At 34.6% G+C, this 23397-nt stretch overlaps 1 protein-coding gene across 1 annotated transcript; it reads left to right on the plus strand.

Annotated features, from left to right (window-relative positions):
• Window positions 1-831: 831 nt before the first annotated feature.
• Window positions 832-14207, plus strand: mcoln1b (mucolipin TRP cation channel 1b). Its single transcript, XM_058768603.1, has 13 exons — window positions 832-1042; window positions 1596-1846; window positions 1968-2135; window positions 3968-4124; window positions 5546-5627; window positions 6363-6459; window positions 6941-7040; window positions 7123-7229; window positions 8870-9019; window positions 9099-9200; window positions 9693-9815; window positions 9908-10114; window positions 11059-14207. Exons 1-13 carry the CDS (start codon window positions 1000-1002, stop codon window positions 11188-11190), a joined length of 1719 nt encoding a protein of 572 aa, XP_058624586.1. The 5' UTR covers window positions 832-999; the 3' UTR covers window positions 11191-14207.
• The last annotated feature ends 9190 nt before the right edge of the window (window positions 14208-23397 follow it).

Raw genomic sequence — 23397 nt, forward strand, 5'->3', positions numbered from 1 at the left:
GTAGCTCCCGTGCTGCTGTCATTAATGCAAAAGAGGCAAGCTAAATTATTAGACATCCTTAAAATCATGTACATTTGTGCTTAAACTTTTCACTAAAATGCTGATTTTTTTTTTCTAATTAGGTTCTAGAATGCATTTAGAATTTGTATTATTTTAGAAAAATACAAACCAGAAAATACATTCCTGTAAAAAAAAAAGAAAGAAAAAAAAAGGTTATGTTATGAACATTCCATTAACGTTATTAGAATGTTTGTTCAAAGTTATATGGTCTTTAATAAAGTTCTTAAAACTACAGCACAAAAGCATTTTCACATCACTCATGGAACATTTCACCCATGTTCCCATAATGTTTGAAAAATGTAAAACTGAATGTTTCCTTAATATTTGCATAACAAAGGGAAAATATTTGAAAATATTTGAAAACTGGACATTTTGAAAGTTCACAGAACATTCAGAAACTTAATGGGAACGTTAGCTAATCTTCAGCAAATCTTCAAATATTTCTGAACTTTTCACTTTATTATTATTTTTTAAAATCTGGGGTAGACTACCGACTCTTAAAATATTATAATATTACATTTGTTTTTTTTTTGTCCCCCCAAACATTGAAAAATAAAGAAAGTGAGGAATCTGTGCTGAAAATCAACCAATGGAACCGATATTTGTCCTCATTTGAACACAAGCTCCTTATGAATGTTTTCAAAATATAATGTAACTAATTTATATTACCTTTCTGTTGTAATAAAGATACATGGTAATTTATATATGCAATTTTCATATGCATACAGCATCATGCGTGCTGCGTGCTTGCAAAGACTTCCCGTGTGCTGCGGGACTCTTATTTTGACAGCGCGCTTGTGGTCAGAGGGTCTGGTGTTTGTGTTGTTTTCTGCAGCGATGCGCTTCATCCGAGTCTGTTTATGTTTTTTTAACCCATCGATCACAATATTATCGTGATTTATCCATCAATATCTGTTTTTGCTCATCGATGGTCGTAAAATGGCGAGCTCTTTCTCCAGACCTTCAACTCAAGGAGGCACAGGTTTGATGTTATTATTAATCTGCGTTATTTTGTTTATATCTCACTGAAATGACTGAAACTTTGACGACAGATGTGTGTGTTTTTAGATATTAATGTGTGTGAGGTTACATTATCAGGTCTGTGTTATATAACTAGCCTGATCGTCAGGATTGAGCAGCAGGTTCATTTGTAAACATTTAAGGCTGTCAAACCATTGAATAAACCTATTCAGTGTCACGTGGTTACAATAATAATGCTTAATAATACCATATTTAATAATGCTAGACAATAAATATCCATGTAAATCCCTTAATTAAAAATATATTTCATTAATCTACATTTAGCACTTATCCTATAAATATTTTTTAAATTATATCTCCATGGTAACAATAGTTTAATCAAAATACCATAATAGTAGCTATGTTAATGGGACAAAAATAGAGGTCACCATTGTAATTTTTTAAAGTTGTAGCTTTTTCATGTTGATGGGATTCAAACCTCCATATTTATGCTACCAGCCCAGATATTTAAGCACTAATTCATGCCCCTCATTCATCCGTGTGTGTATCTTCAGAGACGGAGCGTCTGCTGGCCCCCGTGATGGGATATGGCTCCGGCGATCTGAACGGCGGGTGTCACATTAACCCTCCTGTCCTGGACATGAGCACACCGGGGTCTCGACTGCGGGCCGAGGAAGAGGAGGAGGCCCTGAGGAGGAAGCTGAAGTACTTCTTCATGAGCCCGTGTGATAAATACCACGCCAAAGGCCGCAAACCCTTCAAACTGGTCCTTCAGCTGCTCAAGATCATCATAGTCACTGTACAGGTCCATAAAAACACTGCTGTCTGCACCTTTAAATGCACATAATTGATATTCTTTCAATATATTGTTAATATATTAAGCTTCTGCATGTATTAATGGCTCGGTCTGTCTCTGTCTGTGTCAGCTGGTGCTGTTCGGTCTCAGTAATCAGATGGTGGTGGCGTTTAAGGAGGAGAACACAGACTCCTTCAGGCATCTGTTCCTCAGAGACTATGTGGATGATTCAGAGGAGCCGCTGTGTATCCACACGCAGAGAGACGTCTACGATCACATTGAGTATGCCATAGAGCAGGTACTGACCCGCAGATTTACATTTATTTATACTTTTCTTCTTCACGGATGCATTAAATCGGTCAGAAGTGACAGTAAAGACATTTATAATGTTGCAAAAGATTTACATTTCCAATAAATGCTGTTCTTTTGGACTTTCTATTCATCAGAGAATCCTGAAACATAAAATGTATCACAGTTTCCACAAATGTATGAAGCAGCAACTGCTTTCAACATTGATAATAATCAGAAATGTTTCTTGAGCAGCAAATCAGCATATTAGAATAATTTCTGAAGGATCATGTGACACTGAAGACGAGTAATAATGATGCTGAAAATTCAGCTGTGCATCACAGCAATAAATTACATTTTACAATATATTCACATAGGAAACTGCAGCCTTGGTGAGCAGAGGAGGCTTTTCTCAAAAACATTAAACTCCATTAACACTCTAAACTGTTGAATGCTAGTGTAGCCTAATAAATAGTTTAATTAATGAAATGAATTGAACTCACTGAAGACGTTATATTGATTGCCACAGTCAGTGTTGTTTCAGTAACTGTTGGCTAAACAGAGGATGTAAGCAACATTAGCACATCAGATGAATGTTGAAACACTGACCTTCATGTCAAAACTCTGAACAGCAATAAAGAAAGTGATTGATTATGCGGTTTTATCTGTTTATTTTAGGATTATCTTCTCAAATCAGTGCACACTGAACAACTAAATATTGAATACTGCCTACAAATGTGACCCTGGATCACAAAACCAGTCATAAATGTAAATTTTTCAAAATTGAGATTTATACATCATCTGAAAGCTGAATAAATAATCTTTCCATTGATGTAATGTTTGTTAGGATCGGACAATATTTGGCCGAGATACAACTATTTGAAAATCTGGAATCTGAGGGTGCAAAAAAATCTAAATATTGAGAAAATCACCTTTAAAGTTGTCCAAATGAAGTTCTTAGCAATGCATATTACTAATCAAAAATTAAGTTTTAATATATTTAGGGTAAGACATTTACAAAATATCTTCATGGAACATGATCTTTACTTAATATCCTAATGATTTTTGGCATAAAAGAAAAATGGATCATTTTGACCCATACAATGTATTTTTGGCTATTGCTACAAATATACCCCAGCGACTTAAGACTGGTTTTGTGGTCCAGGGTCACAAATATTACACCAAGCAGTATGCAATATAGTATCTCGATATAGTTTGTTCTGTTTTATATTGCACATTTTAGCAAATGTAGACAATTGTCTGAGCTCATGCATACAGTAAATTCACATACTACTTGTAATCTGTATTACATAATCAGATTCCAAAAATATACTTGTAATTAGATTATATTTCACTTTAAAATGCTTATGATCAGATTACAGTTTTTTTTTTTATTTAATTGATTACATAATTACATGTTATTTACACAATAGCAGTAAATTATTCCAACTTTATTGAATCTTTTTTCTGCCTTAAAATAAAAAAAATAACATTTTTACTATTCAAGTGTTTTATTTTAATTGTTAATTTGAATTAGAATTAATTCACAGACCCCAGTTTGGGAAGCGCTGGAGTAATGTAATGTTTAATACACTTCATGATGTTGGAATGATATAGGTTTCTTATGAGTTGGGTCAAAAGTAATCAAAAAGTAGTCCGATTACATTACCTAATATGCGTAATCCAATAGACTACATTTCAAACTACAATTTCCATCATGTATTTTGTAGTCAGTACTGGACTACAGTCAGGAAGTAATCTCGCCAGCACTCTGTATTCTGCAGAGACAGTATGCCAGCAGTAGTTCACCTGTGTCTCTCTCTGTTTCTGTCTGTCCGTCAGTATCTGGTTCTGCCGCAGACGTCGGTCGGCAGGTACGCGTATGTTCGTGGTTCGGCTCTGAACGACAGCGCCCTCTATCTGTGCCAGCGCTACTACAGGAAGGGCACCATCGACCCGGTTAACGACACGTTTGACATCGACCCTCATGTCGTCACTGGTGGGCGGAAAATCCATTTTTGTATATCACACAAATCAATAACTCTGATTTTAAAACATAGAGAGTCGTCACTGTCTGCTGCTTACACTTTTTTTAGTTTGACGTTAGCAAGCACATATATATGCAAGACACACAAATATTAGAGAGAATAGTGCATTATTAATTATATTGAACTATTTTAGTTGATGTGATTCATTATTGGGTGTAATATAGATATATTTATTAAAGCCAGCTTGAAATCGGAATTTAAACTACTTGTTTTCCTGACGCATGTTACTGTTTATATTGTGAGCGATTCATCTGTGCGTTTATCTTTTAGTGATTTAGTGTTTTGTAATCTGGCAATCTTTAATTAAAATGTAATATTGAATTCAAATCTGTATCATTGCAAAAAAATGATTAGTATTTTTGTGTTGTTTTCCAGCACCAAAAGGATTCTTATATCAAGATATGTTTATTTTAAGTATTTTCTGTTTAGTTTATGCAGTTTATGCTTAAAGCAAGAAAAAGCATCTGTTAGTGGAGTATGGAAAATTATTTTATTTATTATTATTTGTAAAATATTAAGTCTTGTTTTCTGAAAGAAAAAAAAAACTTGTTTGTGCTTAAATTAAGAATAATTATCTTTTTAATAATTTTAAATTATTTAATGATTTTATTTCAAAATAATAATTTGGTTTATTTTTATTGTTACTTTTTCTTACCAATATATTTTTTATTGTTTTAAGCATAATCACAGTTTTGATTAGATATTAAGTCTATGTAAGTTATTTTGCTTCTCAAGAAAATGTCTTCTTAAAAATCTTTTTAGATATTTGTAATGGAAAACAAGACAGAAGTGCCAAGTAAAAAAATATTTTTTTGCAGTGCTCCATTCCTGTTTACAGTGCTGTTTTTTTCAATGCATTCACTAAACGATGAAGAAAATGTTCACCAGTCATTTCACTATGAAATATGCCACAATATGGTAGTACATTTGGTTGCAACTTCCATTTCATGCCAACTATTTCATTTCTCTAGACTTGTGCACCATCTTGGTTAAATTAAACTGACTTCATTTTAAATGGATTCTGGGATTGTCTTCTCCACAAAGGATACACATGATGCTGCCTTATAATCATCTATAATTACTATAATCAAACCAATCTGTCTGAGAGTGCAGAATAAATATGCTGGAATAGTGTTCAACATTAGCAGTGATTCCTGCAGATGCTCCCTAAGAAGTCGTCTCACTAGGGTTCATAGCAGATGATTTCTGTTCTACAAACTCAAACTGAAGTTCTAAACAGTCTAAATTCTACAGAATCTGTTGCCTGGCAACACAATGCCGCTGTCTGTTTGAATCATCAGTGATTATAATTGAGGCATTTTCAGTCAGAGTGCTTTAATTCTCTGTTTCTGTTTTTTTTGTGTTGGCTTAGACTGTATCGGAGTGAATCCACCACCAGACCCCTCGAATCCACCGCAAAACCACTACAAGAACATCACCCTCAATTTCCAAAAGTGAGATTCACACACACACACACGTTAATATATAACGTCACGTGTATAATATGTGACCCTGGACTACAAAACCAGTCTTAAGTCGCTGGGGTATATTTGGAGCAATAGCCAAAAATACATTGTATGGGTCAAAATGATCCATTTTTCTTTTATGCCAAAAATCATCAGGATATTAAGTAAAGATCATGTTCCATGAGGATATTTTGTAAATTTCCTACTGTAAATATATCAACTTCATTATTGATTAGTAATATGCATTGCTAAGAACTTCATTTTAATGCGATTAAAATCATTAATTCAGCAACTTTTTAATCAAGTGGTGTGTAAGGCATGAACTGTATCTTTTTATTTTCTTTTATGTTACGTGTGCAACGTGACTAGTTATTGTGATTTATTTTACTATGCATGTTGTTATTAATCTTGTTGTGTTGGTGAGCCAAAGACAATTTTCCACTTAGGTGGACAATAAAGTTATACTATACTATTTGGACAACTTTAAAGGCGATTCTCTCAGTATTTAGATTTTTTTGCAAATATACCTGTGCTACTTCTGACTGCTTTTGTGCTCCAGAGTCACAAATCATCTCCAAAAAGGGTGGTTTAGCTCAATTTCGGGGCTGAAGTAACTGTAGCTCAGTAGCACACACACACCGATCGCTGATCTGTGTAAATGTGCCGTTTTTTGCATAATCGTTGCTCAAGTTCCTCTCTGAGCGTCTTTCTGTCTCTCCTCAGGTTGATTAATGTGACGATCCAGTTTCAGCTGAAGGCGATAAACATCCAGACGATTATAAATAACGAGATTCCCGACTGCTACACCTTCTCCATCACCGTACGCACAGATTTCACAGCACACTAAACTCAATTTACAAAATCAAATAACATTTCATGAAATTGTATTATATTGTCATTCAAAAGTTTGGAATCTTTATGATTTTTCATGTTTTTTTTGAAGGAAGTCTCTTCTGCTCAACAAAGCTGCGTTTATTTGTTCAAAAATCAAGTGAAAACTGTGAGATATTATTCTATTTTAAAACAACTGTTTCTATCTGACCATATTGTAAAATGTAATGTATTTCTGTGATGCGCAGCTGAATATTCAGCATCAGTACTCCAGTCTTCAGTGTCACATGATCCTTCAGAAATCAGTCTAATATGCTGATTTGCTGCTCAAGAAACATTTCTGATTATGTTGAGATCAGAACAAATAAATGTAGCATTGGTGAGCAGGAAACACTTGCTGAACTCAAACATCTGAACAGTGTGTTATATTATGGAATAGGATTGTCATGCATATGGCACCTGTGTTTCAGATCCTGTTTGATAATAAGGCTCACAGTGGTAAAGTGAAGCTGAGTTTGCTCAACGAGGCGTCCATGAAAGAGTGCAGAGACACCAATGTGTCGGGCCACGGTGAGACGACACCGAACAGACGCTCATTTGTGTCTCTCTGTGATCCTGCTGAAGCTGAACGTGTCTCTGTGTCTGTGTCCAGCGGACAGTTACGCGCGCGTGGCGTTCGATGTGTTGGTGGCGGTGGTCTGCGGTCTGTCTCTGGTGTTGTGCGGACGCTCCATCCTCAGAGGAATCATCCTGCAGCAAGTAAGTACGGCCCTGTGACTTGTGAAAACACAATCCAGTCATGAAAATGCTATAATGTGGAATGTTTAGGAATTTGTTCAATTTTGGATGAATAAATTAAAAGTATGTCAGTACACTTAAATCAGATGGAGATATGAACTGCTGTCTGTGAACCACAAAAACATTATTTAAACATGAATGCAGCACGTTCTGCATGTATATGTATGTAATGAGCTGTTATGTAATGCTCATGGAGGTTTTAGCCTTTTGTTTCACTATATGTGACCCTGGACCACAAAACCAGTCTTTAAGTGTCAATTTTTCGAAATTTAGATTTATACATCATCTGAAAGCTTTCCATTGACGTATGGTTTGTTAGGATCGGACAATATTTGGCCGAGATACAACTATTTGAAAATCTGGAATCTGAGGGTTCAAAAAAATCTAAATATTGAGAAAATTGCCTTTAAAGTTGTTCAAATGAAGTTCTTAGCAATGCATATTACTAATCAAAAATTCAGTTTTTATACATTTAAGGTAGGAAATTTACAAAATACCTTCATGGAACATGATCTTTACTTAATATCCTAATGATTTTTGGCAAAAAAGAAAAATGCATAATTTTGACCCATACAGTGTATTGTTGGCTATTGCTGCAAATATACCCCAGCGACTTAAGACTGGTTTTGTGGTCCAGGATCACATATAAGGACATGAACATCATCTCCAGAGCTTCATTTGAGAAAAAACGGTCTCATGTCATATACACATATACAACTTTTATTTTGACGGTAAAATAAAACTCGTCAAAATAAAAGTTCGATTTAACTTGAAGAGCTTGTGACAATTCTGTCAAAATGTGATAGAAATATATTACTATTGTACAGTAGAAAGTACCTCTCAATGTTAACCTCTGTTGCGCAGCAATTTGTTTGCCAAAAAAAAATTAAAAATTAAGGAATTGTTTAACTTTCATTTGACTAAAAGATTAATTAAATTGTTTCATGCATTCATTTGATTACCAGAAAAGTTAAAATTCATAACAGAATGTCGGAACAAGCAAAACATATTGCAAAAATATTATTGTTAAAAAATGTTAAATGAATAAATTCTGAAGTTGTTTTTATAAATTAAATTGATTAGGCATGCTTGTTGATTATATATGATTTTTTGATAAAAAAATTAATTGCACTATTAAACACAGTTTTACAACCAATTTGGTTTTAAAAATCAAATCAAATAAATAAATATATTATAGTCGTGTAAAATGCTGTAGAAGTTTCATGACTTTCTTTTATTGCTAAAATTTTATTTAACCATTAAAATAGAGTCCGGAAAAATTTAAATGGATAAAAGGAATTAGAAAAAAATAATAATGTTGGGAAAAATAAAATGTATTTCATAGAGCCCTAAAAATTTAATTTTTGTTAAACTTCTAATTAAGTAAATATATATATATATTTATTGTACAGGTTTCATGATTTGTTTTTTGATGACTGTAATTGAATTTAACTGTTAAAACTGTGTCCAGAAAAATGAGAAATGTAATGGGGAAAAAAATGGAATTTGGAAAAAAATAAAACAGATTTTGGGGGAAAAAATCAACTGATTTCACAGGGCCCTACCTGAGTTGTTATTTGACGATTCGTCTGTGTTGGCAGGAGTTTGTGTGTTATTTCCGTCAGTCTCTGGGCCGCTCGGTGAGTTGGGGCGACCGTCTGGAGTTCGTCAACGGCTGGTATCTGCTGCTCATCATCAGCGACATCCTCACCATCATCGCTTCCTTCATCAAGATCGCCATCGAGACCAAGGTGACACACACACACACGCTTACCCTCGAGGGCTGGTGATCCCACTGTGAGCTGATTGGTGCTTGTATTTGTGCTGCAGAACCTGTCGTCATATGACGTCTGCAGTATTTTGATGGGAACCTCCACCCTGCTGGTGTGGGTCGGCGTGATACGATACTTCAGCTTCTTTCAGAAATACAATGTGAGTTTATGCGTTTATTCCTCAATTATAGATGTGAATTAATGTTTTGAATTATTTATTTATTTCTGTATTTTTTGTTTTCATTTTAATTTTAGTTAAAGTGATTGCAATTTTGTTGTTTTTGTCATTTATTAGCTTTTATTTTATTTTATTTATATGCCAATAGTTTTTATTCATTTTTATTTCAGTTTTAGTTATTTTAGTACATCAAGTTACTAAAAGAAAATGAGAAAATTTGCCTTGACAACTAGCTGAAATAAAATATATTATTTTAATAATTTATTTTATTTAAAGTTTATTTAATTTCAAGCATTGATTGTTGTTTTTGGTTTTATTTTATTTTTGTCTTTGACTTTGTGACTTTGTGAGATTCACAGTTCCTCTTTCTTTCCTTTTCTGTTTTCTAATAACTATGGATCTCTGCTAGGAAATATGCTAAGATATTAACATAGCAAATGTTCAGATGATGTGAATTGTCTGATCTGTTGTCAGATTCTGATCGTGACTCTACGAGCTGCGTTTCCAAATGTGATCCGGTTCTGCTGCTGCGTTGCTGCCATTTACATGGGCTACTGCTTCTGTGGCTGGATCGTCCTGGGACCCTACCACGCTAAGGTATGTTATATTTCAATATTATATTACCACGCTAAAGTATGATATATTTCTTTACTAACATGTCCATGTCTTCTGATCTCTGTCTCTCTCAGTTCCGCTCTCTCTCTACGGTGTCCGAGTGTCTGTTTTCTCTCATTAATGGAGACGACATGTTTGCCACGTTCTCGGAGCTGGAGCAGAGCGGGACGCTTGTGTGGGTGTTCAGTCAGCTCTATCTCTACACCTTCATCTCGCTCTTCATCTACATGGTGCTGTCGCTCTTCATCGCGCTCATCACCGGAGCCTACGACACCATCACCGTGAGTCCACCTAACTAAACAAAACTAATGAAAAACAATAAAAAACATTTACATTGATTGAAATAAAATAAATGTTAAATGTCAGTAAATATTTATAATTTTCATTTAGTTTATAAAAAATAAAAATATTTATATTTATTTATGTATATTTATTTAATTATTTATTTATTATTAATTTAAATAATAAATTAACTTAAAATTCTGACGTTTCTCACAGTTCTGAGAGAAAAATTCTGAATATCCAAAATATAAACTCAGTATTGCAAGGAAAAAGTCAGAATTATGAGATAAGTCACATTCTTTTATTTAACTGCGAGAAAACATTAGAATTGTGAGATTTAAAAAGTGGAATCGCAAGATGTAAATTTATAATTCTAATAAAAAAGTCAGAATTATAAGGCGTAAACTCAGAATTCTAAGCAAACAAGTCAAAATTGCGAGATGTAAAGTCAATTCTGAGAAAAGTCAAAATTGCTAAATATAAACAAAATTCTAAGAAAAAGTCGGAATTGCGAGATATAAACTGCGAGATGTAAACTTGGAATTGTTTATATTTTGCCGTTTTGACTTTTTTATTTTTTTTCAGAATTGCAAGAAACAAAGTCAGAATGACTTTTTTCCTCAGAATTTCGAGATACAAACTTTCTGAGAAGAAAAGTCTGCATTGTGAGACAATGTTGCAATTTTATTTTTTTATTCCATGGCGGGGGAAAAAAAGTAGTTTAAAATAGTGAATAGTTTTTATCTTGCAATTGTAAGAAGTCTTTAATGGTGAGATTAAAAAGTCATAATTTAATCTTATTTTTATTCTGTGGTGGAAACAGGCTTCCACGTGCTTTTTAAGACAGCAAGTATACCTAAAACAATTAAAAGTTTAAAATCGCCTGACAGACATGTCGCTGTTTTTGATTGGTTTTCTCTCTGTATGCGTGTTTTGTGCTCAGCAACAAACCCAGGACGTGCCGCAGATGTCCGAACTGCACCGGTTCATCGCCGAATGCACCGACACGCCGACCTCCGGAAACTTCCGCAGCCCAGAGTCGTCCACATGCTCGCTCTTCTGCTGCTTCAACTAGAGAGACTGTGTTTGTGAAGGGGATTCTGGGTAACACTTCCTTACTCTCACGCACGGGAAAGGAGGGAACAAGCTCTTCTTTGTTTGTTTGTTTACAGGTTATAGCTGCACTAATAGAGCAGATCTCAGCATGCAGCTTTTAAATGCGTTATAATTAATGAGCTGAATGTGTTTCGCGTATTTATGAACATCTCAGCTTTGTGATCAGGACTTGACCAGCTAAAGGGAACTGCGCCCTCTAGAGGCGTGGAGGATTTACTGCACACAAAATAACACACAAACACAAACCCAAACAGATAAATAACGATCATCAGATGAATCTCAAGACCAAATGTCCAGGTCACATTTCACCCTAAAATGGAAAGCAAACAACAATAAATTATATTTTGCTTAAAGAAAACAAAGCCTTTTTAAGACCATTATGATGTTTTGCATTTTATTTTAGGTTGAAATATGACCTGCGTATTTTAGTTGGAGTTACAGCATACAAACACAAATAAACACACACTTTTCCAACATCATATTGCAGGTGCTTTGGTGAATCTTACAACAAAATGTCCAGGTCACATTTCAACCTAAAATTGAAAGCAAAAAATAAGAAATTAATTCATTTTGCTTAAAGAAAATTAATCCTGTTTTAGGACATTTGTGGTGTTTTGCTTTGTGAGATTATTTTCACAACAATTAAATTAATTAACTACTTATTTTTTTGGAAAGGTGACCTGCACATTTTCTTGACAGTTTTTGTGAGATTCGCCTGATTATTTTTATTCCGTTCGCAGCTGTGTATTTTATGATTTTTTAAATACAGTTTTCTGTGTATATATTACATATTCCTTACGTTTCATATGCACGTTAGAATATTAGTGCTTTGTCAGCAGAGGATCGTCATATGGCTGATAATGCCACTCTTTCTTCTCTAGTCAGTGCTTTGTTTGAGATGTTTCTCCACACGAGCGAGTGTGTGTGTGTGTGTGTGTGTGTATGTGTGTTTAACAGGAAGCATAGCTTGCAGGTTTATTTTGTCATTAATATTAATGCGAACGGTGTATCATACCTGTCCCTGGTGCATTTGCTCCTTTCAAACACACACACATACACGCACTCACACACACTCTCTCTCTCACACACACACTCACACGTACACTGATGTTTGAGAAGCCTCGGGCATCTTGAGAGCTTTTCTCTGCATTGACACACGGGTCAGTCCATCAGGGAGTTACTCGACTGACACAGAGATGCTTTGATTGTTTTCTGTGTTTTTGGTCGATGGAAAGCTAATATCTGTCTATTAATGCTTAGCTCAATTAATTACTAGAAACCATAAACATGAGGGACCGAACACCAGCTGAATGCAGGACTGAACTGGAACGTTTCCAATGCATCATTCTGATTACTGTGTGTTATTTATGAGCTCTTGGTGGTGTATTATATTTATGATGTTAGTCATGGACTTTCAGCTTGTGGCAGTTTAATATCAGATCCGTTCATGCGTGATTTCATCTAGTGCTCTGAAACTGAGAGAATCTGATTATATTTGTTGTTTTTGTGGTGAGGAGGAAAACAGCTTTGCTTTTATATGTAATTGTTTCTTACCCAGAATGCCTCTTTGGTGTAGTTTCATGACATACATTGAGTTTACTGCTGTTATTTGGGGGATGTTTTAATGAGATGTGCGATTTAAAGTACTTGAAATTTTTTAATTTAATTTTTTAATTGTAACTGTAAGCTGAGATGCATTTGGTTTGTATGTTTGTCATTAGTGGCATTCAATTTTGTAACAAAGGGAATTTTTTTTTTTTTTTTTTTTACAATGCACAGTTTTGCACTTTTTTTAAGTTGCACTTTTTTAAGATATTATTCTGAATGTGTATTTGTGGTTTTGTGTACGAGTTAGTCTCCGTTAAAATGGTTCATATGAATGCTCTTTATTATGATCATAAATACAGACACATTTGAACACAAATCTCAGCTCTTAAAGTCACAAATAAAATACATCTGTGAATGTCAACATCAAACATTCTGCCTTTTTGTTTTGTGGACTGAATCACTGAAGCTTGTTCTGCCCATGTGTCAACCAGAGTCCTTTATTCTTCATTTTTTTAATTTCCTGAAATATAACAATATAATAATAATATACAATATTAACCTAAACAAAAATAGCAATACAATAATGGTGATAATCTTAAAAGCGCAGACTATTCTTAAGAATTTCTCCTTTTGTGCTGCTTGGAAGAATGAAGGCCAGACAGGTTTGGAACGACAAGATAGTAAGCAAATAATTAAATTTTTGTTTTCACAATTTTGAGTGGACTTTAACACATTATGTGCAGCCCTTCCAAAAGAACAGTGTAATGCATGTTTTAGAGCTTGGCTTAAAGAAATAAATATAGAATTTCCCATGCCATTTAAAGACTTTGAAATCAGGCTTCGGAAATCCTGTTTTTTCAAAGACAAAAAGCAGTTGTTGACATGTGTAAACTAAAATGAGAAAAACCTTGATTTTCAGCTGGTTTAGCTTATTTTAAAACTTATTCTGACTTCTTTTAAATAAATGCAATTTCAAGAGATATAACATCTCTTTTACATCTCACAACATCTCACATGCGCAGTTCTGACTTTTTCTCAGAATCCATATCTCGCAAATTTTACTTCAGAATTCTGAATTTTCATCTCATAATTCTAAAATTAGTTTGGTCCCACTTTATATTAGGTGGCCTTAACTAATATGTACTTACATTTAAATTAATAATTTGGTACAATGCACTTATTGTGTACATACATGTTTTTGCATTGTACTTATATTTTTAAAAATACCTATATGTAATTACATCTGTAATTAATTTCTGTAATTACATTTATAATTACACTGTTGACCCATCCCTTACACCTTAACCCACCCTTAAACCTACCCATACCACCCTAACCTGTCCCTAACCTTACCCGTATTCCACCTCAATAGCAACAAAAGTGTTTTTCAATACAATATGAACACAATAAGTACATTGTACTTATTTTTTGATGTAAGTACATAGTAGTTAAGGCCACCTAATATAAAGTGTGACCATTAGTTTTTCTCAGAATTCGAAATTTACATCATGGAATTTTCCCGAAGAGAAAAATATTCTGAAAAAACCTTCCAATTCCAAGATTTAAATGGGCAATCCTTAAAAAATAAATAAATAAATAAAATAGGTCAGAATTGTGAGATTATCTTTTCAATGTTTTAACTCTGTGGCAGAGATGAGCTTCCATACCCCTGGTTGAGATTTACTAATCTACTGTGTACATAAAAAGAGTGCACGGACACGGATGGTCCAGTAGATGGAGCAGTGAACATCATGAGATGCAGCTCTGCTGCGCTTCATTTACTAAACGGCTGGAGAAAGAAAGGAGACTACAGATGGAGGAGGGGCTGTGAATCAAGAGCCAGACTACTGGAGAAAACAGACACAATAAAAATGACATTGATAAATGAAAGCTGGCAAACCATTCGAATGCCTCTGTGCTTCAGTCACAACACGAGCGCCAAGAACACAGATCTACATTTCAAATAGAGACACAGACTGAGTTATTATCAAATGGCAAAACCAAACCTTCACAACACAAACACAAGAACATCATTATTTGGCATTTGAGAAGATAACCAAACCTGATGGTGGGAGAAATGACATTTAAGATGCTGTGGATGAGTGGTGTGATCAGATGTGTCAGTGGGACACAAGTGTCGTCCGGTTCTCTTAACACACACATGCATTATTCAGTGCAGGATGGAGCCACAGGAAGCACAATCGACCATCAGATGGACTGATAGACTGAAGACTCGAGCCCAAGGGAGAGAAGAGAGCGCAGTTTCTCCATGTCCTGCATTAAAGGTGCCTGTTACCTGTCAGTCTGTCACCTGAGGCCTGAATATTTAATGTACACGCCGTTTGTTCCAGGCGTTTTATTGTGCTCATGTAGAGCGATGTTGAAGAGGCTTTTAAAAGCAGGTGAAGGACCTTGACAAGAACGGACCAAAAGTGAAGCCAAGTGAAAACCAACCCAGTTTTCTCAGCTTTCATACTGTCCTCTGTCCTAAAATGAGTGAAAGTGAAATGAATGAAAGTGCATTAATAACTGTTTGATTTTTCCAGCAGTTGAATCTGCAGGCCTGTGAGCACAAGAGTGACCTGCATTACAAGAGAAAATGCCAGATATAAATGCCTTTCAATGTCACACATCATTTCAGCCCATGTAAGAATGAAATCTATTGAGTTTTTAATATTTTATGATCACATTTTACTACAAATCTCCAGTTGTTTCCCGTGGGACATACAGTAATTAATTAAATTCAACAATTTATGAGGCGAGGAATTAACAGTATGTCATTTTTTTAAAAACTTCTTTGATTATAAATAATGTTTTATAATACAATGTATATCTTTAAATCATAGTAGGCAGTGTTTTTATTTTATAGTTATTTTATAAATAATTCTTTAAGTATAATTTATAATTTACTGTTATTATTATGTTATTTTAATTCTGCTCTTTATTTAAATATCCTTTGCTGCTAATGTTTCGTTTAAAAATAAATAAATAATAAATAGACAATTTAGGTACACAAGTTAACCATTAAAACTGCTAAAATCCTGTTGCTCACTTGGACAGAAAGCAAAAGTAACCATGAGAGCAAAGTGAAGGCTCATTTAAAGGTCCCTGTGTTTTTACAGTATACATACACTTTCTCAAATTAAGTTAATTTTATTTGTGTACTTTTTCCGCATGTATTTATTTATTTTTTTGTTTATGCATTTATTTATAGTAAAAATCAGAGTCAACAAAAGCCATCAGAGCCATCATTACTGAATGCTGCCCTTAATTAAAAATTGCTCCTCCAAATTCAAAGAACAAAAAGAAAAAAGGGTTTTGATTCCAGAAGAAATAATTGCATGCACAGATCTGTTTTCCTGTTAAGAGGGCCTTTGATGGATAGCAGTAAATGAAGGCAAATTGTACATGCAAAGATCTTTGTTTACTGTCAATGGGGCCTTGATGGATGATGCAAATGTCAAGCAGATATACACTGCATGCAGTGGTCTGTGTTTATTATTAAGTGGGCCTTTGAAGGATCGCAATAAACATGAAGCAGACAAATAAGGAAGCGCGCAGAGTCCTGCGGCTGTAGGGTTCTGCTTTTTTACTGTATTGATTAAGAGGTTCAGTGAAAGAGGTCACTCAGGAAGAGTGCAGCATATAGTCTGTGTAAATGCATGTGTCAATCTCTGAGTATATTTGTGACTATGATTGTGGTTGTATGAGAAAATCTATATCTATATATCTGGTGGGACAAAAGGTGCGCACTCCGTCTGGACCATCACTTGAGTGTGGTCAGGCAGCTGGTGTTACGCTGGAGAAGAGTGAATGAATGTACGAGCCCCATCTAAAAAAGGGACAAAGGATGAGTGTATGAGCCCTAAATCATAAAGGGACTTGTATGAATGTTATTTTAAAAAAGGTGTTCCAAGATATGGACTTTGCAGATTATTGAAATAATAATAGATTAATTAAAATAAGATATACATTTATTATCTTAACAGATGAATGAAAATATTGCACTTGCTTAAAACTTTATATCTGAAGACTTCTAAAATTTGTATCTTGTTATCCCTGGGAGACAGTGTGAAAGTGAATCCATTACAGAGTTTCAGAGATTTGGGTTTGAGTTAACTAAAGATAACTTGTGTAGTGAAATGTTGAATGAGAGCAAGATTGGTTGACCAAGTTCATAGAAATTTTGATTCAAAAGCTATAGGCATTTTACAGTAATAATGGAAATTGTTGAATAAATAATAAAATAAAAGGAATTCTTTTATGTTGGTTGGGAAAATTCATTCATCATTACTAGATTATTCTGAACCATGCAAAATTATGATTGAAGTCTTTAGTTTACCATACGCATGTCATGCTGTTGTCAAGTCAAGTCAAGTCACCTTTATTTATATAGCGCTTTTAACAATACAGATTGTGTCAAAGCACTTAACAGTATCAAATTGGAGGACAGAGTGTCAGTAATGTATAATGATAAGATTTAACACTCAATTTTCAGTTAAAGGCATTTCATTATTGAATTCAGAGATGTCATTGTCTAGCTCAGTTTAGTTTAAATAGTATCTGTGCAACCAAATCAACGATAAACGCTAGAAATTAAGTGTCCCCAACTGAGCAAGCCAGAGGCGACAGCGGCAAGGAACCAAAACTCCCTCTGTGACAGAATGGAGAAAAAAACCTTGGGAGAAACCAGGCTCAGTCGGGGGGCCAGTTCTCCTCTGACCAGACGAACCAGCAGTTCAATTCCAACCGCAGCCATGTCAGATTGTGTAAAAGGTTTATCCAGTGGTGTAGTCTAGTTTTTTGTAGAGAGTATATTGTGATTTTTTTTTCCTTCCCAGCCTCACCTGTCCCAGAGCAGCCCCTCATAATCACACACCACACTTACATTTATTTTTAGGAGCACTTGTGCTCAGGGGCCAGGCCAGAAATCTTTAAGTGGGTGGGCCGACATAAAACCGGGTGGGCAAGGTGCGTGTAAGAAAACTGCATAATTGCCAACAGAAAATACAGCACAAATGTTCAATGCACAACACTTCTAAAGCATTAATTAACATTAATTTTAATTTCAACATTTTCTAATAATTATTAAAATTAAAATGTATCTGTTAACATTCGTACCTAAGCTAACAAAAAGTTGTAGCCTATTTTTATTAACTAACCTTAAAAATTAATTAATACTGTAACAAATGTATTTCTCATTGTTAATGTTAGTTAATGCATTACCTAACCTAAGTTTATTGTAAAGCATTACCTTAGTCTGAGACGACGGAGCTTCGCAGATGATCTTATAACCGTTTAACCCTCTGGCCCTCTTCGGTCATTTTTGACCGAAAAAAATTATATTTTGAAATTTAAAAAATCTTAGCTTCATCGGAATGAGATGACACTTGGTGACTTTTGTCACATTAGCAATATGAACACACAAAAAAAATCATGGACATGATTCGGATATGTTAAAGAGTCAAAAAAAAAAAAAATAGTCACACTTGCCTTCTTCGCGGTCAAAAATGACCGACATAGGAAATGAATGAGAAATACGAAAAAATGTGAAAACTCAGTTAATCTTTTGGTGGTACAAACTACAAATCAGCCACTGGTCAGAAAAAAAGTGTGCAGCAATCAAGGGGTGACTGTCTAGAATATCAGGAGTGCAAAATAGACACCCACACACGTGCATACACGCACACGCACACACACACACACGGATAGCGGAATTTACCAAAAGAAGGGGGAGGAAGAGAGAGAGAGAGAGACTGGGGACTTCGCACACTGGCACGATGGATTAGAAGTGGCATTATAATGCATTATAAATGTACCAAATCCTTGTTATTGTACTAGATTGTAGCTACATTTTACATCCTAGTCTACATTTTAATATTAGAAACAGTTAGTATTAGATAGCCTATTAATTGATTTTTAGAATAGAGATCACAGTTCTCCTAGGATTCTGAAGCAAAACATTAGACAAATACAAAATAATATGTAGGCTACTTCACTTAGGTTTCTTACAAAATGTTTTATTTAAATGAGTGTAAAATGTTATAAATGAGCCAATTAAAATAAAAATATGTAAAAATTATTTGAAATATATTAACTTGTTTCGTTTTTGAACGAATCTCTTGATTGAATTGATTAGACATCAGATACATTTTAACAGTCACCTTCTGGCAATAACGCAACATTTATAATCGGGGCGGCGCCAGAGTATTTTAAACGCAGGTGCTCATGGGATGCTAGATCAATGACAGGAGGAGCTGGGCAATAGTAAATATGACCAAAACAGGTTGTTATTATTATTATTATATTAATAATAAAATCGCTGTAGGTGCATTTGAAGTATTTATGAGTGTAGTAGGCCTATGATCGCGCTTAATTTATGACATGGGGGCGCCGGGCAATCTTTTTTTTTCCTGCGGAAAGAACTTAAAATACTTATTCATTTTCAGAGGTGTCAAGTAACGAAGTACAAATACTTTGTTACCTTACTTAAGTAGACATTTTGGGTATCTATACTTTACTGGAGTAATTCTTTTTCAGCCGACTTTTTACTTTTACTCCTTACATTTTCACGCAATTATCTGTACTTTCTACTCCTTACATTTTCAAAAATAGCCTCGTTACTCCTGTTTCATTTCGGCTTGTTTTCATTCCGGCTTGTCATCCTTTAAAAAAAAAACCTATCCAGATAAATCGCGCCATCAGGATAAAGTGAATTTGATTGTGGTTGGATGAGAAGTATAAACATATACCATTCCGACACCCTATTGGTTTGTACGCGATCCATCGCACCTGCACATGACACAAATCATGTCACACTTTAGCAAGGACATAGCCAGTGTTGGGGTCGTTACTCAAAAAAGATTATTTCTTAAAAGTTATTTCTCCACTACTGGCTCATTTATCAAACGGTGCTTTCTCTTCGTCCTCAGCAAATTAATTACAGTAAGTAGTTCGGTAGAGAGACGTTTGAATAAATTAGCGTTTGCGATTGACAATGTTGTGATAAGTAGGCTATACTAACTTTGTAACTCGTTACCCCCAACACTGGACATAGCAGACATGTAGCCAAGTACGAAGATGTCCGTGGCAGAGACTCAAGAAGAGAACTCGAGCGAAATGTAACTGATGTAGATTACCCTGTTGTTGTACATACAGCATTGAGTCTAAAGTGTTTGTTACATCTTCTAGTTAAATGTGACATTGTTGCCATTAGCTATAGAATTGAGCATAGTACAAAGCAGGAAGGTATCAGGATTGAGTTATTTTTTTATTTGTATTTTTTTATTAATTGACTTGGATTAATCATTAATTTTGACAGCACTAATGTTTATTGTATATAGACAACCATACAAGGGTAATTGTTACTAAGCCTGCCCTGGGTACAGCAATTTTCTTCTCCGTTGCCCTCACAGATTCCTGCAGCTAAGCTTGGGTGTACATTTACATTCCAATAAAGGTTATTGATGACATTCCTCTGAAGTTTGACTTTTTGCACCATTACAATACTCATAGGCAACTAGTCATCATATCTTCTGCTCCATGAAACACGTTAATGCTCAGTAGTACACATATATGGTTCTTTAATGTATTTGCATTGTACTAAAATGCGTTCATTTTTAATGGGCATGTATGCGGCTGAAACAGGTAGCTTAATGCATCCCAAATTTTTCAACATTAACATTTTAATATAACATTATAGTCATTATGGCCTTTAGAAATTTTTTTTTTTGAGGAGGTGGGGTGGTGCACAGGCCCGGATTAACACAGTGTAGTGCCCTAGGGTGACCACATTTGAAGTGCCCCCGTTTTTTAATAAAAAAAAAAATTCCATAAGAACAGGTAGAATAAGAAGAATAAGTTACTAATCAAAAGAAATCATTTAACAAAATTAGTTTCCACTACAAAGGTGGCACAGAAGAACACAAAAGTGGCATGTAGGTAAATTTACAGACATTTAGAGAGGCTCAGAGGTGGCATGGATGTTTTAAATTCATAACAATGTTGTGAGATTAATGTTTTAAATATAACATTTTGAATATAGAACTATTGTTTGATTGAAATTATTTAAATAACTGAAAGGACACTTTAAACATAAAAATAAAACTGCCAACAGGTGGCGGTAAATCACTGATTCGTTTGAACAGCTGATTCATTCAGGAACGAAGCAAGTGACTCACTTTATGAGTGGGTAATTGAATCACTGACTCACTAGACTCATTTAAAAACGCAGGTTCATTCATAAATGAAACACCGCTATGTTTGAATGGAGATGCGCAGCGGCTCGGCTGTGACTGTTTGAAACTATGTTCCTTGACTAAATAGAGCAAAATCAGGCAATATTGTTAAAAGTCATACAATGTACATCACTTTATATAACTTATTGTTTATTGAGCTGTTGTATTAATTTAATATCACATTTACAAACACCTTTAATAATCTTTAAAAGCTGTTACTCACTTCAGCAATCTCACAAAACTCCATTATAATCAATGAAGCTCTCTACACTGCACAATCTCTTATTTACACCATCTACACTTTGTTTGTTATAACGAGAGCATTTGTGAGCGTGCATAACTCAGCAATGAACAAAAGTATTTTGAGCAGTGAGTGGATTCTGATTAACATTGCATTCAAGGAATCAACATATGTCTGCGATACATTACTCAACGCTGCACAAACACGCAAGTAGAAATCTTTGAAGCTCCTCTCAGCGCAAACACAAATAGCCTATGCTGATCCAACCCATTCTCACACCCAACTCGTCACATATTGAAGCTTGGTCAGGACCACTTGGCGTCGCTTTTTGACGCTCAAGGTACCCCTTAGCGTCATTTTTCGACTTGCAGGGTCCTCCGTTGCTTTAAATAGGAAACCCTTAGCGTCAATATGCCGACGCCATACTGGGAATTTTATCGTCATAATTAAATTATATATTGTGTAATAACATTGCCATTATTGCATATATGTCGTTCATATTTACTGCTATTGATAACAGCTGCAGCTACACTGATTATACTTGCGTCTACACATATTTGATAAGTATGATAACTATACCCGAGTATTTCCACTCAGAATGAAAGAACACAACAGCTGTTGAATGATTTGCATCATTTTATTAACAGTGAATGAAAATAAGCAGTCATTTGTTTTATTATTATTATTATTATTTTAATCCTGAAACAAAGAAACAAACAACAAAAAAGCAAGTTGATTAAGACGGCGTTATGAATTAGTCATATTTTTCGTGCTTGTATAAAGTGTACGCCGACCCATACAAATCCATGCATTAACTGCGCAAAATAATAAGCCTGAGTCGAATATTAATCATTTTAAAGTCTACTTCGAAAACTGGGCTGGTCAGATTCAAGGAATCGACTCTTTTGGAGTCGACTCCTCATCACTACTGCGCACGTGCTTCCAAAGATCATCACATCGCACGTGGAAGACATCGCCGCGGGAAAACTGATACGTAGCCTGATTCATTGTCATTAATATACGTGGTGGTCAGCCAAATATATATTTGATTTTATATAAAGTAAATCGAACAGATATTACCTTAATTTTGACAGATAGGTGTTTCTGTGGTTTAATCAAGTCGTGGTAAGAGCAGATTTTGTAGTTCATCAACAGTTCTCGGTCACTTAGCCTAATTGTGTTAATGTTAATACAAAAGTTTCCATTTCTAAAATGCTCTTGTGTGTATGAAACAACATTTTACACTGTTTAAACGGCATGTATCTGCTGGTAGGCACATGCATCTTAATATAAAGATATTATAGGCCCAAGTCTGTATGAAAAGCTCACCAGGAGTAATCACGCTTTATGAAGCTGTATCTTTAAAATTATTGCATGCACTTGTAACACTTTACAACATGGTATCATTTGTTAACATTAGTTAATGCATTAACTAGCATTAGTGAACAATGAACAACACATTTGTTACACTATCACTATTTATTAAACTTAGTTATTGTTTGTTAATAAAAATACAGGCGTTCATTGTTTGGTCATGTTAATTCACAGTGCATTATCTAATGTTAACGAACAACTTATGATTTTAATGCATTAATAAATGCTGAAATTAGCATTAACTAAGATTAATAAATGCTGTAAAAGTATTGTTAATTCTTAGATCATGTTAACTAATGTTAACTAATGAACCTTAATGTAAAGTGTTACCCGTACACTGTACATTGGAAAACGTTTTGGACGTACCTATTAGGAGTGCTCCTATGTTTGTTTTCCTGATCCCTCGCTTTTCTCCCCTTCCACACCAGTTCAGTTGTTTGGCTACAGGACGAAAAACCTTGGAGCATATTCTCCATATGGTTTTCTTCAGTGTGTGTCCTCCACTGATGGATAACCTGTTCACCTTAAAAATAAAAGGTAATTTCAAAACATTACAGACAAGCACAAACATGGCCCTGTTTCACAGACAGGGACAGAGCTGGGTAGTTAGCAATGAAATCCATTACATTACACATTTTAAATAATGTAATCAGACTACTTTTAGAATTCTTTTAGATTACTTTTGACCTAACTCGTCTATCACATTGATTTAAATAGGATAATCAAAGTACCATATGGACATAAAAATACAAAAAGTAAATATATT

The sequence above is a fragment of the Onychostoma macrolepis genome, chromosome 03 (genome assembly GCF_012432095.1).
Source record: "Onychostoma macrolepis isolate SWU-2019 chromosome 03, ASM1243209v1, whole genome shotgun sequence".
In the NCBI taxonomy this organism is placed as follows: Eukaryota; Metazoa; Chordata; class Actinopteri; order Cypriniformes; family Cyprinidae; genus Onychostoma; species Onychostoma macrolepis.

Coding starts and splice junctions, on each gene's coding strand:
- mcoln1b (XM_058768603.1), top strand. CDS start 1,000: ATGGCGAGCTCTTTCTCCAGACCTTCAACTCAAGGAGGCACAG. Junction 6,460..6,940: donor GCTACACCTTCTCCATCACC/GTACGCACAGAT, acceptor CCTGTGTTTCAG/ATCCTGTTTGATAATAAGGC. Junction 10,115..11,058: donor GAGCCTACGACACCATCACC/GTGAGTCCACCT, acceptor TTTTGTGCTCAG/CAACAAACCCAGGACGTGCC.